Genomic DNA, 15,056 nt, shown 5'->3' with positions numbered 1-15,056 from the left:
TGCTCGCAGATCATGTGGCATATGATGCTAATCCATGTGACCTATGATTTATTCGTGAACACCCTGGTATCTCCAAGGCTTGAGGAACGTGTGTGAAGTTTCCCCTTGATCTTTCTTGATCTTGAGTGTTGTATATTCTCCACCCTATAATCGTCTTTGCCCATCCCCCCACCCCCCTCACATGAAAGCCACCTTCACCCACTCCTCCCCCGCCCCCCAATTGAATGTTGTATTTTGAGCATGAATTGGGAAATGAGCCTGCAGTTTGACCCGATCACGCTTGCGCAGAGAGGAGTGACATGAAAAAATTTTTTACTCCGTCTGCCTGTCTGACAAACAAAATTAAAAATCATTCCAAACAGGAAACTTACTGTTTTTGAGGACGTCATAAAGGACACAAACAACAGGCATGAATAACTCGTGTGACGTGTTAAACAAGGTGGTGTAAAAGACACTGCATTAACTTCTGAATTTTTTTTTCTACAACCTTTAAAATCTTTATTTTATTTCAATTGATGATATAATATACATACAGTATTTGAACACTGTAGAACACAAATCACCTTTATATTAGCACTTTCAAAAGCCTTTCATTTAGCGGTACAGTACTTGGACATAATATTACGGCATTTTACATCATCATCATCATCATCATCTCAACCAATCAAATTTGCTGCTCACAGACTACACCCATGTCCTTCCTTTCTCAAGACTGCGTGGGTTCAGGTGTTCTATGAACTGTCCAGTTTAATATGGTGTTGGTGGAGCACAAGCACAATGGGGGCTGAACAGCCTCCTCCTGCATCAAATTCCCGTGTCATTCCTTGTTACGCCGTTTACAGTTTGCTTCTATCATGTGTACATCCAAGGTTAAACTCTCAACTTGTACGAGGACTTTATAAACACCCTGAGATAGTCTTTACCAAGTGCTTTTTGCCCTCATAACTCAACCTTTGGTGCAAATAAACATCAATTACTATCTAACCAATTACATTTACATTTGATCCCGTATTTTTTATTTTGAGAACTACAAGTACGTCGTACGAGCCGATTATATCGGCAGGGTTTCTTTATTCCGACTTGTGATTGGTAATATACATATTACGTATGCAAAATTGCAGAATTTTGACACTACTACAGCCTCTCCCCATATTAATGTCTTGTGCAATCAAATTTTCCCTTTTCTCCACCCTCATCCTTGCATACATAATATGTAAATGGATCATTTTTTTGATGGCCCAAACTACAAAAGCAAAGTTGCCTGTTGTCGAGTCTTAAAGAATGGCGGTTCCCCCTTGTTCGAGTTTTGACAGGCTCCAGGAGGCACAGAATGGCCTGCCTTGTTTTCAAGGTCTCAACATCCAGTGCAGAGCAACGTGTCCCGAGATGCAGCACCTTTGCTATTACATCGCAGGGATCATCATTTCGGCAAATAATGAGGTAATTGAAAACTTAGCACAAAGTGGTAAATTCCTGACAACTATACAACATTTCTCATGGGATATACCATGATGACATTTATGTCACACCGATTGTATTTTAACAGTCATTGCTAGATTTGCATGGTAGCAAAATAAACAATTGCACGACAGAATCACAAATTCGCCACTTCAACCGTACTTTACCCTTCATCTAATAATTATGGGGCATCCATCGATCATGGGACAGACCCTTAAAGAGAGTAGGCAGGGGGTGTTGGGAGGATGAACAATGAAAAGGAAGGGAAGAGGAGAGTTAAAAAAGACAACAAGGGTCTGGGAGGTGGGGGAGTAAATGGATGGGGATTGGGAAACGGTTGTGGGGTGGATCAGAAATGGGTAGTTGTGGGGGTAGAGCTTAAATTCTATAAGGTTCAGACATATATACCCATCTAGATACATATATAGAATTTCTGAATTTCAGTGTGATAACTGGATATATTGCACACTATACGGAAGCAACACTACTGTGTGTTTACTGCGCAGAAATATTTTAAGGTATTTCCAAAGAACACTGTCATTTGCAAAGACACAAATAATAACCATGACCTCACCACCCTTTTATACAACAATAGTATATTAACCACAATAGCCTAATTTTTACTCCATTTGCATTTTTCCACAACGTTATACAGGATTAAATATGATTTAAATATGGTCCAATAATTGCCGGTGTGTCAGTAAAACTGCTAAGCTAAATTTAATACTGATAATGCAGACTTTATGACTGCCAGAGATGCAATAAAGAGCAAAGTTATTGTTTGGGTCATTCACTTGGCATTTGAACACCGCAAACAACAGGCTTGAACAACAGTTTAATGATTGATGGCCATTCAATCTTATCGGTCATTGACCTTCTTAAAACCTTAAAACAACCAAAGTCTGGTGTGAACCTCTGAGCAGTTGTTAAGGGCTATCCGATGAGACCTTCTGGTTTACAATGGAGTGATCCCCGTCATCGGTGCAAGGGTAGTGCAGGGCCGAGCCAGTTGATAGCCGACGTGGGATTGTATTATAACACCAGGTCTTCCTTCTTCCTCAACACGCACCATTCCCCTCTCTAAAAAAGGTCACTTACTTATGCTACAAACAATTGGAAACAGAAATAATAACAGAAAAGTTCCACCCTTGCAAAATGGGCATTTAAAGCCCTCATTAAAGAGATCGACCAGGTTTAGCCTAGAAGTAATCCAATGCATAGCTTGTAATGCATAACTAACCTTAAACTCATTAAAAAAAAAAAAACTTGGCAAAAATGTACTTCAAAACATAGTTGCATTTAGTCACTCCAGGTGGGTACGGTGCACCTCACACACAGATTTCAACCGCAGTTGTGTGTGAGCGACTACACCTGTGGTAATGCTCAGTTGATTGAGGTTCTCCCTTATTTGTCATCATCGACGAGGGTGATTGAGACAGAGACCTGCCCAAAGAGTGTTTGCTCTCGCAGGCAGAACCTCCCAGCCTTCCCAAATGTTTGTGGCTTCCAGAGCTTTCGGTGGAGGAGAAGTGACTTAGACTAGTTAGACTGTCGGTGGAAGAGTGGCTCAGATTGCCTGATGCTTCTGTCAGCTTTTCAGGCAAGTAAAGGTCACGCAGGCTAGCGGCCAATGTTTCGGAAGAGTAACGACTCAGACGGTTTGTATTCAATGGTCTTTCACTTTGGGAGATGCGGTGACTCTGTAGCGGTGATGCTGCGTTCTCATCTTCACTACCGGTTTGACCTTCATCCATTACCCTGAGTCCCTTTGCCCTGGTATTACATTGCCGAGCTTCCACCGCCATCCAGTCAATCTGGATGAAATAGAAGAGTTCGGAGACTGCACTGCGACATGTCGGCTCAATAGCGAGGAACTTGCGAAACAGGCACAGAACATCTGGTGTAAAGCGTCGCCATTGTGAAGGCAGTTGTTTGCTCCAAATCTTTCGCCTTTGCCACCTCAGAAATTCAATGTAGAAAGAATCTGATGTCACAGCTGTCTCCCAAGGAAAATTTCCTGTAAGCATGCAAAAAAGCAGGACGGCAAAAGCCCAAACATCGATGCCTGGGTGCACGGTCAAACGCTCACTCCTGGAAGCTTCGCACAATTCTGGTGCGGTGTATGGGATAGTGCCACTGACTCTTTTGACGTGAGCACCGAAACGGCGTGTCATTCCAAAATCTGACAATTTAACACGATGGCATTCTTTGTCAAACAACAGGACGTTTTCGGGTTTGATGTCTCGATGTACGAGGCCCCTGCAATGTAAGAAGTCCAGTGCCAGTGCCACCTGCTGGATGCAACGTTTCACCATGCTCTCTGGAAGACCAACCTGTGGATTTATAAAATGCAATGAAAAGTGATTCTCCTACGGTTTTTTTTAATTTGTTTTATTTTCTAAAGAATCAGCAAATGTGTGCGTTGGTTTCCTTTTTCACATTTTGCAAAATGTGTTCACATTGAATTCCACAGGTTGGTGCTCATTGTGTGTATTGGGTTGCCAAAATAGGTGACCCTTATTGTCAGTAATTCTGTCTGTTTGTTTGGATGTTTGTTCGTTTGTCATCAGCATAATTGGTCGTAAACGTGGGCTGATTTTGACCAAACTCGGGTGGTAGGTACATCTTATGACCTAGTGCTCTGGAAATTGTGATGGTTGCTAGGGACGCTTTGGTTCCCTAGCAACAACCGAAAAACCTTCAAAATCAGTACCGTTCACGCGAAATCAGTTCCGAAAGCCATTATCCCACGTAGGGTTATGAAATTTGGCACGAATGATCTACAAGTTATGCTCTACCAAATATATTCCGGTTTTTGTGATATATGGAATACTTTACCTGCAGTGCTCCCTACAATTAGGGTATGTGCGAAAATTGGCGAAAATTGAAGGCCCCTAGCGACCAGGTGAGTGCATCAATATAAATGAAACTTTGCACGTTAATGGTACTCAATGAGTACAATAACTTTGCCTCAGGACATATTGACCGATTTCGCTTAGGTTAGGGGTCAAAGGTCAATTAGTGCAAAAATCGATAATATGCAAGAGCTGGAGGTGCCTTCGCGCCAAATGCCACTCTTCCTAGGGTTATGGTCGGATGGTCATGAAAATTCACACTCCGGCTGGAATACATTGTGCACAAACGATCGAGCCGGATTTTCGATTTAGATCTTTGTTCACCCACAGCACCCCCTCAAACTTTGGGGATTTCCGATTTCAAACCACATTTTCGGTACTTTTCATTAAAATGAATACCAAGTAGTTATCAGTCGATGGAACTGGATGAGATTTGCCATGCATAATCTTAAGGTGATTCCCTATCCGCTATATGACATCCATTTTGCTCTATATCTTATAGTTTCCATGACCGGCGACCCATCGCCGCCTACCGGCTTGTAACCATATTCTTTCGCTATCTTCCTTTTGGCCTGATAAGAAACAAAAGAACCGCCCACAGGAAATAAAGAGAGAGAGGAAATACTCGGAGACATTAATAACGCAATGTCGTTTTAACATAATTTATCACAGTGTTACAAGTCATTTGTGGTTGTAATTGTATTTATGGGCTGAAAAGATGGCCAAGAGGTACGCACACTCACCTCAAAGCCGTCGAGCCTGGGCTCAAATCCCAACCCAGCCAAAAAAAATCCCTAAAAAACTGGCATCCCCATGTTTCACAGACCTGGGGATTAATCAATGTTTGCGCTATCCCTTGGATGGACATTAGACTAACTAGTGTTCTGTCTGCCGACATTTGCTGGAAGACATTAAAGATTTCATGGTGTTCATTCCAAATTTCATTTCATTCCAAATTCCTGCCCTAACTACTCCTGGGAGAGGGATCGCAAACTTCCCAGCATGACCCCAAGCCATTAAACTGCTTTGGCATAACGAACATTGTAACGCAGAGTGTGGTACATTGGATCTGTGACTGTATTTATAAGATAATCCATTCACTGAAGTGCAAGTTTGACAATGACATTGTTGGAAAGTTAAACAGCAGTGACGTCACAGATGTCACAAATTAAGCAGGGCTCACCAAGCCTCAATATCATGTGTGACCACCCAAGGCTTTGATGCATGATTGTAGTCCTCAAGGCATTGACAGACACAGACATCTCACCAAGACTTTTGGGATGGCTACTCAGTAGTGTTGGAAGGCCTGAAGCAGCTCGGAAATGTTCTGGAGTGGATCAAGTTAACAGAAGTGTTCCAGCTACTCTCACAAGTGTTCATTGTGGTTCATGTCTGGTGATCTGGCAAGCCATTCCATCACCTGAACGTTGTTAGTATAAAGGAATGCCTGTGTAACCTTGGCTGTGTGGGGGCCGAGTATTGTCTTGTTGGAACACAATTTGATTGTTGACGCCATGTTGTCCGAGCACATTGGTAGGACTGGCTGCAGGATTGTGTTGACATCACCTTGGTCGTTGACATTTCCATAGACAGCAACAAACAGTGATCGGAACTGGCATTGCTCCCCATACCATCGCTCAAACACCACCAAAGAGCTCTACCTCAATGATATACTTCTGTGCTGGCCATTTGCTCCATCGGTCAATGCATCAACCACCGTCTGGAATACTCAGATTTAATCTTGACGAGACTGAAGTTGATATCACGTCATCTTATGGGTCCAAGGTTACCACAACTTGCTGCCCATTGTTGTCATTGAAGACGATGCCTGTACATCAGGATATTGCCTTGATAAGGTTGATGGCACCACAGACCATACAAGGCAAGATGTCTTCAGACAGTTGTGAAGCTAATGGTTCGTTGCCAAGACCTATGACAGCATTGACAGGCAGCCGTCTGGAACTGATTGTGCAGGTGCTGGAGGAAGATGCTACAGTTTTGTCTTACTGTTGTCACATGTGGCATGCTGGGACGAGGACGATCATTTACTTTCCCGCTCTCACCCACAATCAGGAAATAGTTGTTGGGTGGACATTTAACTAAGGCCTAAGTCACATTTTCTCGACGGCGAGGATACGGTGGCCGTACACCCTCTGAATTGACAGAAACGTGCGGCGGCCGCAGAGTTTCTGAGGTGGCCTCAGGGTGGCCCTATGCCGTATGGCTATATTTTACAGGCCGTAAGGTCGCTGTGGAATTATAACGCGGAGTTATAACTTTTTTTTCATTTCTACGTTCGCCATAGCAATTCGACAATCCGAAAAAAAAACTGGTAAAAAATAAATAAATAAATAGCCCATTCGTTACCGTCTGTCTGGCCGCACGTTCACCTTAGGGCCCCCCTGCGATCCCCCTGCAGTCGCCTTGCGGGCACCTTGCGTCTGCCTTGAAAATTCTATGGCCGCCGCAGGAATGCCCTAAGGTCACCTTGCGACATCAAATTAAAGACCGTACGGCAACCCCACGTTTTCGGTCTCCACAATTTATAAATACGCCGTGCAGCTCCCCAAAAAATAAAAACCTATGTGACTGCTACATTGTGTGACCGTGGAAATACTGCGGCCGCTGTATAATTGCTAATGGCCGTAGATTTTGGAGACCCCATGGCCGCCGTGGCAAATGTGACTTAGGCCTAAATACGCCGTGTGGCTCCCCGAAAAATAAAAACATACGTGACTGCAACATTGTGTGACCGTGGAAATACTGCAGCCGCCGTATAATTGCTTGTGGCCGTAGATTTTGGAGACCCCATGGCCGCCGTGGCAAATGTGACCTCGGCCTTATGGGTAGCAAGTGTTTGTGACATTCTAGCATTCAGGATATCAATTGCTTGGATCATCTCAGCATTCGTCAATCGTGGTATTTTGCAGACATGTGATGAAACCTTTTTACATGTTCTGTTTTTTTAGTGCCTGCATACCCAAAATGCAAAACTAAATAATTGCCATCTGGTGAAGTTTTAAAATTGAATTAAACTTCCAAGTGAGGCTACAAGTTCATTATTTTAGAGACAAACTAGAACAGTCCTGTGAGGTATTCATTGTTTACCTCTGTACCATTGATTGATATATATATATATATATATATATATATCTTCTTCTTCTTTCGGCTGCTCCCGTTAGGGGTCGCCACAGCGGATCATCCGTATGATCCGCATAGTGATTTGGCACATGTTTTACGCCGGATGCCCTTCCTGACGCAACCCTGGTCGCCTCTTATGACACAGGGATATGGTACACCTATTTTAACCGGGGTATACACCGGCCCAGTACACTGGTACTCATTTCGCCGACCTCGGAAGGATGACAGGCTGAGTCAACCCCCTGGTGTATTAATTCAGTGGTCCAACGGGGCTTGAACTCAGGACCTTTTAGATCACAAGCCGCTGCCCTAACCACTGCGCCAACACCAGGCTATTATATATATATATATATATATATATATATATATATATATATATATATATATATATATATATATATATATATATATATATATATATATATATATATATATATATATATATATATATATATTTTTTTTTTTTTTTTTTTAAAGAAACTGAATGACTAATATTAACGATCGGTACCTTCTAAGTGACATAGAAAGCTGAAATTTTGTGTGCCGACGGACATCGAAGCAAATTCACCAGAAAAAAAAAATCACAGAATCGTCGGACAACATCCATAAATGAAAATACAAATAAATGAAAAAAATCAAACACAGGCGAGCGACCTGAGACAGTAGGAAAACACGGTTCATATACTTACACAATGTATAAGCACACCCCCACTAGTATATATAAAGCTCTTTCTAACTACTGACTGACTGAAATTTAAGATCGGTGCCTTCCGGGTGACTTAGAAAGCTGAAATTTTACGTGTCCATGGATAACGAAGCCGATACACCAGGAAAAGGAATCACAGAACTCTTGGTAATAACCATAATTGAAAATATAAATAGATGAAAAATTAAATGCAGGTGAGCGACCTGAGACAATGGAGAAACACGGTTCTATGCTTACACAATGTGTAAGCACACCCCACGTGTGTGTGTGTGTGTGTGTGTGTGTGTGTGTGTGTGTGTGTGTGTGTGTGTGTGTGTGTGTGTGTGTGTGTGTGTGTGTGTGTGTGTGTGTGTGTGTGTGTGTGTGTGTATATATATATATATATATATATATATATATATATATATATATATATATATTCGTAATAGTCAGACAATTGTTCGGTTGATTTCTCTATTGAAATATTTATTGTATTTTTAATGCCTCCTAGTAGAATTTTACAAGCAAAACATCTCATGAATCATCATGTATTATATCACCTGATCACCTGATCACCTGGTTAGAATTTCAGATAAAAAAGATATGTTTTTGTTTTTGAGTACTATCTAGAAATAACACTGATACAATATAACAGTACGAATTGTTTTCCTTTTTGGGGGGACAAATTTTCTTATAACTATTTAAGATCACAAAGCACATTACCTTAGGACTCATTGTCCAGTTTTGTATTTTTAGAGGTTTGTTACAAAGATCAATGTGAGGGGCAATCAGGAGTTGTTTTGCATTATGAGAGATTTATGAATCAAATTAAGAATTATAGGCAACTATTACTACTCCCATCACTCAACCCCTAATTTCATATGCTACTGATATTATTTATTTATGAAGTATCTAATCCTTGAATTAAATGTGGTTTTTCCAACCATGTGCACAACTTTTCATCAGTCCATTGAATAATGAGATGTTGAAAAAGGGTTTTTTCCCAGTGATCTATGGCTCATAGAGGAAGGAGCTTGTACATAAATTACTTGCAGAATAAAGACATGAGGATGCACACATACATATAGTATACTAGTCTGGGTACCTGGCACCGCATGGGGGGGGGGGGGAGGAACTACGTAGGGGTTCCGGCACATGTTGTGTATTTAAAAATATGGATTTATTTGCTTCATGGTTGTTACCTTTTGTCTGTGGGCCGTTGGCAGCACTGCTTGACCCCACATCCCAATATGCACTTCACTTCATAATGGCCTTTGGTGAACTCAAAATGGCCTTCAATGACAACATGTGGTAGCTTAAAACCTTGGCCAGATTCTGAAGTACATACACCCATAATTTGGGGTCTCTTGGTGCTACAGTTCGGCTGTGAAAGAGTAACAAACACAAAAATGCACAAACAAATGGACAAACATTTGAAATTATTAATAGGATGGAATATAAACATCAGCTCACTGCATCATGAGCAATCGGCTCAGATGGGAACGCTTCTACCTTGTTTGCATGACTATTCAACTCAGGCCGAATGCTTATTTTCCCCCCACAATAGCGAGGCTCATAGAATAGAAAGGTTAAATTGACAGTGCGGTAGTGGGGTAACAATTGGGTACAATCAGCAAGGGGATAAACGAACAGGAAAGGGAGAGAGAAAGAGAAAGAGAAAGAACTCTGAAATGACAAATAAGAGGATTGGTTTGGTGAGGAAGGGTTAATGGAGATTATAAAGACCTGGACAGGCTAGTAGGTCATGATTGGGGATGACACAAGATGGCAGTATACTGTCTGCTTGAAGCCCTGGAGGAAAGTGAGACAGAACAACCTCTGGTAGTTCCATTGTAGGGAGAAGCGAGGAATAAAACGAGTCCATGAATTCCATGAGTTTGCTTCTTTGTACATTAACTGCCAGTTTGGCCATATTGAATGACATTGGGAGATAGTAAATTATAACAGAGGCTCCAACTATTTAGACAAGGAGTGTAAAATGCAAGCGCTGTCTGCTTGCAGAGACCTTGTAAAGATTGTTTGACCACTTCGGGAGGTACTAGATCTGCTGAACAGACATTGTGTTTGCGGACCCTCTGACGCAACAATATTCTATTTGGGTGAGCACGAGTTTGAAGCACTAAATGTATACATTTTAAAGCTTTAACCTGGATAACTAAAATAATTTGTTTGACTGTTACCTACTTCTGATCAAGGATATATTGGATATTTGGAAGTTTTTTTTGTGAAAGCGACTGTTGAACAGTCATTGCCGCATCCACAGCAGGAGAATCTCACAAGACTGGGCCCAGACCCGACATAGCCATAATCAGTCCCTAACATCATTCTCTCAGTAGTGCGAGTACAGCAGGAGGATTTCAAATCTTTGGCTACAGCGAATACAAATCTCTATCTTGCATGGACAGCCTCGAATTTTGTCCTTTAACATAACAGTGGAAGACTATGTATTGTACCTCAATGCCTGAGTTAAATCGTAAAATGCACATTCTGATGAGTGAACTTCATCGATCCTATTTGTTATCAGCTGAAGCAGCTTGATGGTAGAGTGGGAATGGTAGTGGGGTAAAGCCTTATTGCACTGCCCTTACTGGTGTGGGTTAAATTTCCATGGCTGTTCAGTGGAAATCCACATTCACGCTAAAGGACCTGTCCAGGATTAACTACATTCTTGTGAGCACCTCATGTTTTGTCATCGAGCTTCTGGGCCTACATCAACACAACCAAAATTTAATATTAACATTCTATTCACTGGAGTCATACCAAAGAAGAACATGAAAAAAGAGCAATCAGAGATTGCAGACCCTTGCCAGGACTTGTTTTGTGTGGTGTTTGTGTACTGGTGTGTTACGTAATTAATAAGAGACATAATCAGAACTGGTACTTTATAACTCCCACTTTGATCAGACACCTGAGCCTCACCCATGATGTTTTTTTTCATTATTATTCAATTGAATTTACAAGGGGATTAAAATAAATTTGATTCAAATCAAATGGAACAGCAAAATAGGTGCAGTCTTGCATTGGAGTAATCAGAAGGAACCCAAACAAGCAAACAGCAAAGATGAAGTCATCAGGAGAAATCTGGACAGGATTCAGGTTTCAGCTGCTACTCCCCTACCCTCAAACCTATCCAGGCACAGCCAAGTGAGCCTTATTCAAAAAATAAATATATAAAACCCAAATCAATTTTTTTTTAATAATTCTAGCTGCCAGACCATGCATCCAATCAAGTTGAAATTTAAAATATAAATATTCCCCATTACTACTAGATCATAATTGTGAAGTTTCACTTCAATTGATTAAGCGACTCCAGAGAAAACATTATTTAATATTTTTATTCAATCCAATATGCCAAACCATGTGACCTATCAGTTTGCAAACTTGTACAGCCATGGTCTGGGGAACATTTGTGTGAGGTTTCCCATCGATCTGTCAAGTCATTCTGGAGAAGATTTTTTTTTATCGGTTTTAGAGTAAATCCAACATGGCTGCCTAACCATGTGACCTATGACATATGTGTGAACCTTTTGTTCCTCATGGATAAGGCAGTCATACATGAAAAGTTTCGCCTCAATTTGTTCAGCCATTTCAGAGAAAATTTTTGAAGGTTCAAAGATATATACAGCTGCAGAATCACATGAATGATGACGTAATCTTTTTTTTGTGGACTATTTTATCCTGAGATGATCTTCCATTTTCATATTGATCGGATGTAGCATTCTACATATGCAATTATGACGTCATAAAAAAAATACTCATTTCCCAATGGAGTACTTGCCATGTGCCAAGTTTCAATTTTTTTTCCTTGGAGTGGTTACAGAGATAGAGATCCAATGTTTTTCAGTTTTTCCAACATGGCTGCCACACCACGTGACCTATAACCTCATAATTATCATTAAACATTCTACATGAGTAGTCATTCAAATGGTGACAATTTCATCTCAATCTGTCTGACAAGCAGTTCTGGAAAAAAAAAAAAACCACTAATGTTCTGTGAAGATAAACAAACAAACAAACAGAGAAACAAACAAACAAACAAGACGAAGATGTCATGCAGAGTACGATACTTGCAAAATCCATAAAACACATTTGACCTCAAAAATAATTGGTGGTTCAATTCAATGAGCAAATATGCAACTCCTCTGCAAATTTCAAGTGAATCGGATGAAAATTAACAATTTTAGAAATTCGGCTTATATTGATGTTTTATATATATATATATATATATATATATATATATATATATATATATATATATATATATATATATATATATATATATATATATATATATATTACATGTGGACCTCAAAAGTTATTGGTGGTTGAAATCAGTGACATGGTTTGAAAATCCTCTTCAAATTTCAAGTCAATGGGATGAAAATTGAGGATTTTTGAAATACCACCTTAGTTGTTGACCTTGGGACGATGTTGACCTTAAAAACAATTGACTGGTTTAATTCATTTATCTGAAATAGAAATCCTCTTCAAATTTCAATTAAATTGGATGGAAACTGAGGATTTTAGAAATAACACCTTAGTTGCTGACTTTTTTGTTTTTGTATACCTTGTCGATGCTTGTATGAGAGACCATGGGCCTATGTTGACCTTTTGACCTCAAAAACAATAGGCTTCTTCCTTATGACAAACTCTACCATGTGGTGAAGTTTCGTGTTTAAAATTGTGACCTGTAGGTGACAGACAGACAGACAGACAGACGAGAGAAAGACAGACAGAATAACGAAATCGACTGACCAATGGACTTGAAAAATATTCGATTTTGCAAACAACAGACGGAGGCGATCAACATACTTGTCAAAAAAATGTTTTTTTTTGCCACGTAACAAAATCGACTCATCAACATACTTGAAAAAATCTTAGATTTTGCAAGTAACAAACAAACGGACCCAAATGCAATACCTTGTCATTTGACGAGGACAACAAGCATCTTGGCATTGCCACTAAGTTGCTCATATCCAGCACAAATGACAGCCTGGTGTTGGCTTAGTGGTTAGGGTGGTGGCTTGGAATCCTAGGGTCCTGAGTTCAAGTCCCATTGGCCGCTGAATTAATACGCCAGGAGGTTGACTCAGCCTGTCATCCTTCCGAGGTCGGCAAAATGAATACCAGTGTACTGGTAAGGGGGACACTGCATCAGCGGCATAGCCGCATCCCAACCAATGATGCAACCAGCAGCCACAGGCTGCACTCGATGGAGAGAGCACAAATGACAAAACATGTCATTTGTCATTCCTGCAGAACTTTTCAACTTTTGTCAAAGGAAATGCATTTATTACATTTCAATGTTATATTTCCAACACTATGTAATTAATGTTACACGCTAGGTGGTTAGATATGATGAGTGTTTTGCATTTGTTCTATTGATTAGATGTACGTAGTATATAGACAGATTTTACTTTATATATTTTGCTTCATACTGTATGTTTGCAATGTAAGATGAGAGCATGCGGTACTTGTCTCAGATGTGTTGCCTTTTCTTAGAATCATATCTGTCGGTGTCTGAAAGCCAATATCTGAAAAGTAACATCAATTTTTTTTTTCCTCTAGCAGCTGTGAAAATAGACCACAATGAAAAGCCATTTTAGTGTCTGGTGCTGAAGGCCATTGGCTTTGTTACCGAACTGACTTGGACTAGTTTTGTTACTGAATAGGTCAACCAAGACACACAGACTTTACTTTGAAGTTTGTTTCATATGTTTGCTGTGTGAGATTATGGCATACTTGCCTCAAATGTGTATTCTTTGGTGTGAATCTTACTGTTCAGTGTCTGAAAACTAATATCCAATATGGAACAGATTGTATTAATTTTTTCATCCTCCAGTTACATTAGTTCCCCATTGGAAAGCCATTTAGTATCCAGTGCTGAAGGCAGCAGGCTTTGTTACTGAACTGGCCAACTGTACATTCGTTCCAAATATGCAACTTTCAAAATGACGTAATCTTCCCCAAAATGCTCGGTTCACATGCACAGAAATTGCAAGAAACTTGAGCATTCGGGCTGAAAGAAAGTATTTCATGTGTCCGGGGTAAGGATTGGAACCTGAAATAGCTCACAAAGCTCTAAAATACTTACAAAGGCACCTGAGAGAAAGAGCTGTGCCTCTGCACAACAAAAGACTTGGAGAACTTTCTCAACTCGCCAAACGGGCAGCTGCTTGTAGTACAAACTCCTGACCATGTGGGTTGGTGCAAGGTCCGAGTGTACAGGCGTGTGCCACAAACCTCCCCAACGGATCGCTATCGGTGAATGGACTGCGCATCACTATTAGCTGCTGGGGCCACAAGATAAATTATATTCGATCTTTGCATCTATTGCTAAAAGGAGAAGCATCCTTCCGTGTGTGTGTGTGTGTTAGATACACTGCCGTTGCTCGCTTGTACTAACAGGAAACATTACGAACCGGACACCTCTCACCCACGGATATTTCTCATATCTATAACTACAAATGTCGATCTGTCTGGGTGTTGCGTATACACTCCTACACCTCTGCATGGATTTGGACCAAATTTGTCGCAGAGATAAAAGGTTGTTCTGGCCAGGTTCTTGCAGGGTGAGTGGCAGATAAATGAGCAGGACTGTATGTGGGAAAAATTACATGGCCAGGCTGGGAATCAAACCCGGGCCGCTGGTGAACTGTATAAACTGAGCGGTATATTGCGGACCTCTGCCTCGATTTCGTCCCAATTTTTTTTTAATGTACTTTCATCATGTACCTTTCTTTAATGCACCATGCATTCTTCAGTCTCCACTTTCAGCATGGGAGAAAGGGATTTGTGTGGTGTGTTGGGTCATTCACTTCGTAGGCCGGAAGTTATTTAACCTGCATACGCAGGAGAAAGCCAACACAAATTCCTTTGACGTGTTGACGCAATTG

At 40.7% G+C, this 15,056-nt stretch overlaps 1 protein-coding gene across 4 annotated transcripts in view; it reads right to left on the bottom strand.

Annotated features, from left to right (window-relative positions):
* Nucleotides 1-398: 398 nt before the first annotated feature.
* The window catches only part of LOC147024568 (serine/threonine-protein kinase SBK1-like), a 45,668-nt gene continuing 31,010 nt past the window's right edge, over nucleotides 399-15,056 (bottom strand). Inside the window, exons 4-5 of one of the 4 annotated variants that reach the window (XM_085884613.1) lie at nucleotides 9,342-9,523; nucleotides 3,619-3,791 (exon numbers count right to left, since the gene is read on the bottom strand). In XM_085884613.1, the coding sequence (XP_085740739.1) occupies nucleotides 3,767-3,791; nucleotides 9,342-9,523 (207 nt within the window). In that variant the 3' untranslated portion in view covers nucleotides 3,619-3,766. Of the gene's footprint in view, nucleotides 3,792-9,341; nucleotides 9,524-15,056 lie in introns of all 4 variants that reach the window. The other 3 variants (XM_085884612.1, XM_085884611.1, XM_085884610.1) reach the window with 3 other exon arrangements.

This window comes from Eptatretus burgeri, chromosome 6 (genome assembly GCF_056783735.1).
Source record: "Eptatretus burgeri isolate ZD-2024b chromosome 6, Ebu_testis_v1, whole genome shotgun sequence".
In the NCBI taxonomy this organism is placed as follows: Eukaryota; Metazoa; Chordata; class Myxini; order Myxiniformes; family Myxinidae; genus Eptatretus; species Eptatretus burgeri.
This window is presented reverse-complemented; position numbering and strand designations above follow the sequence as displayed.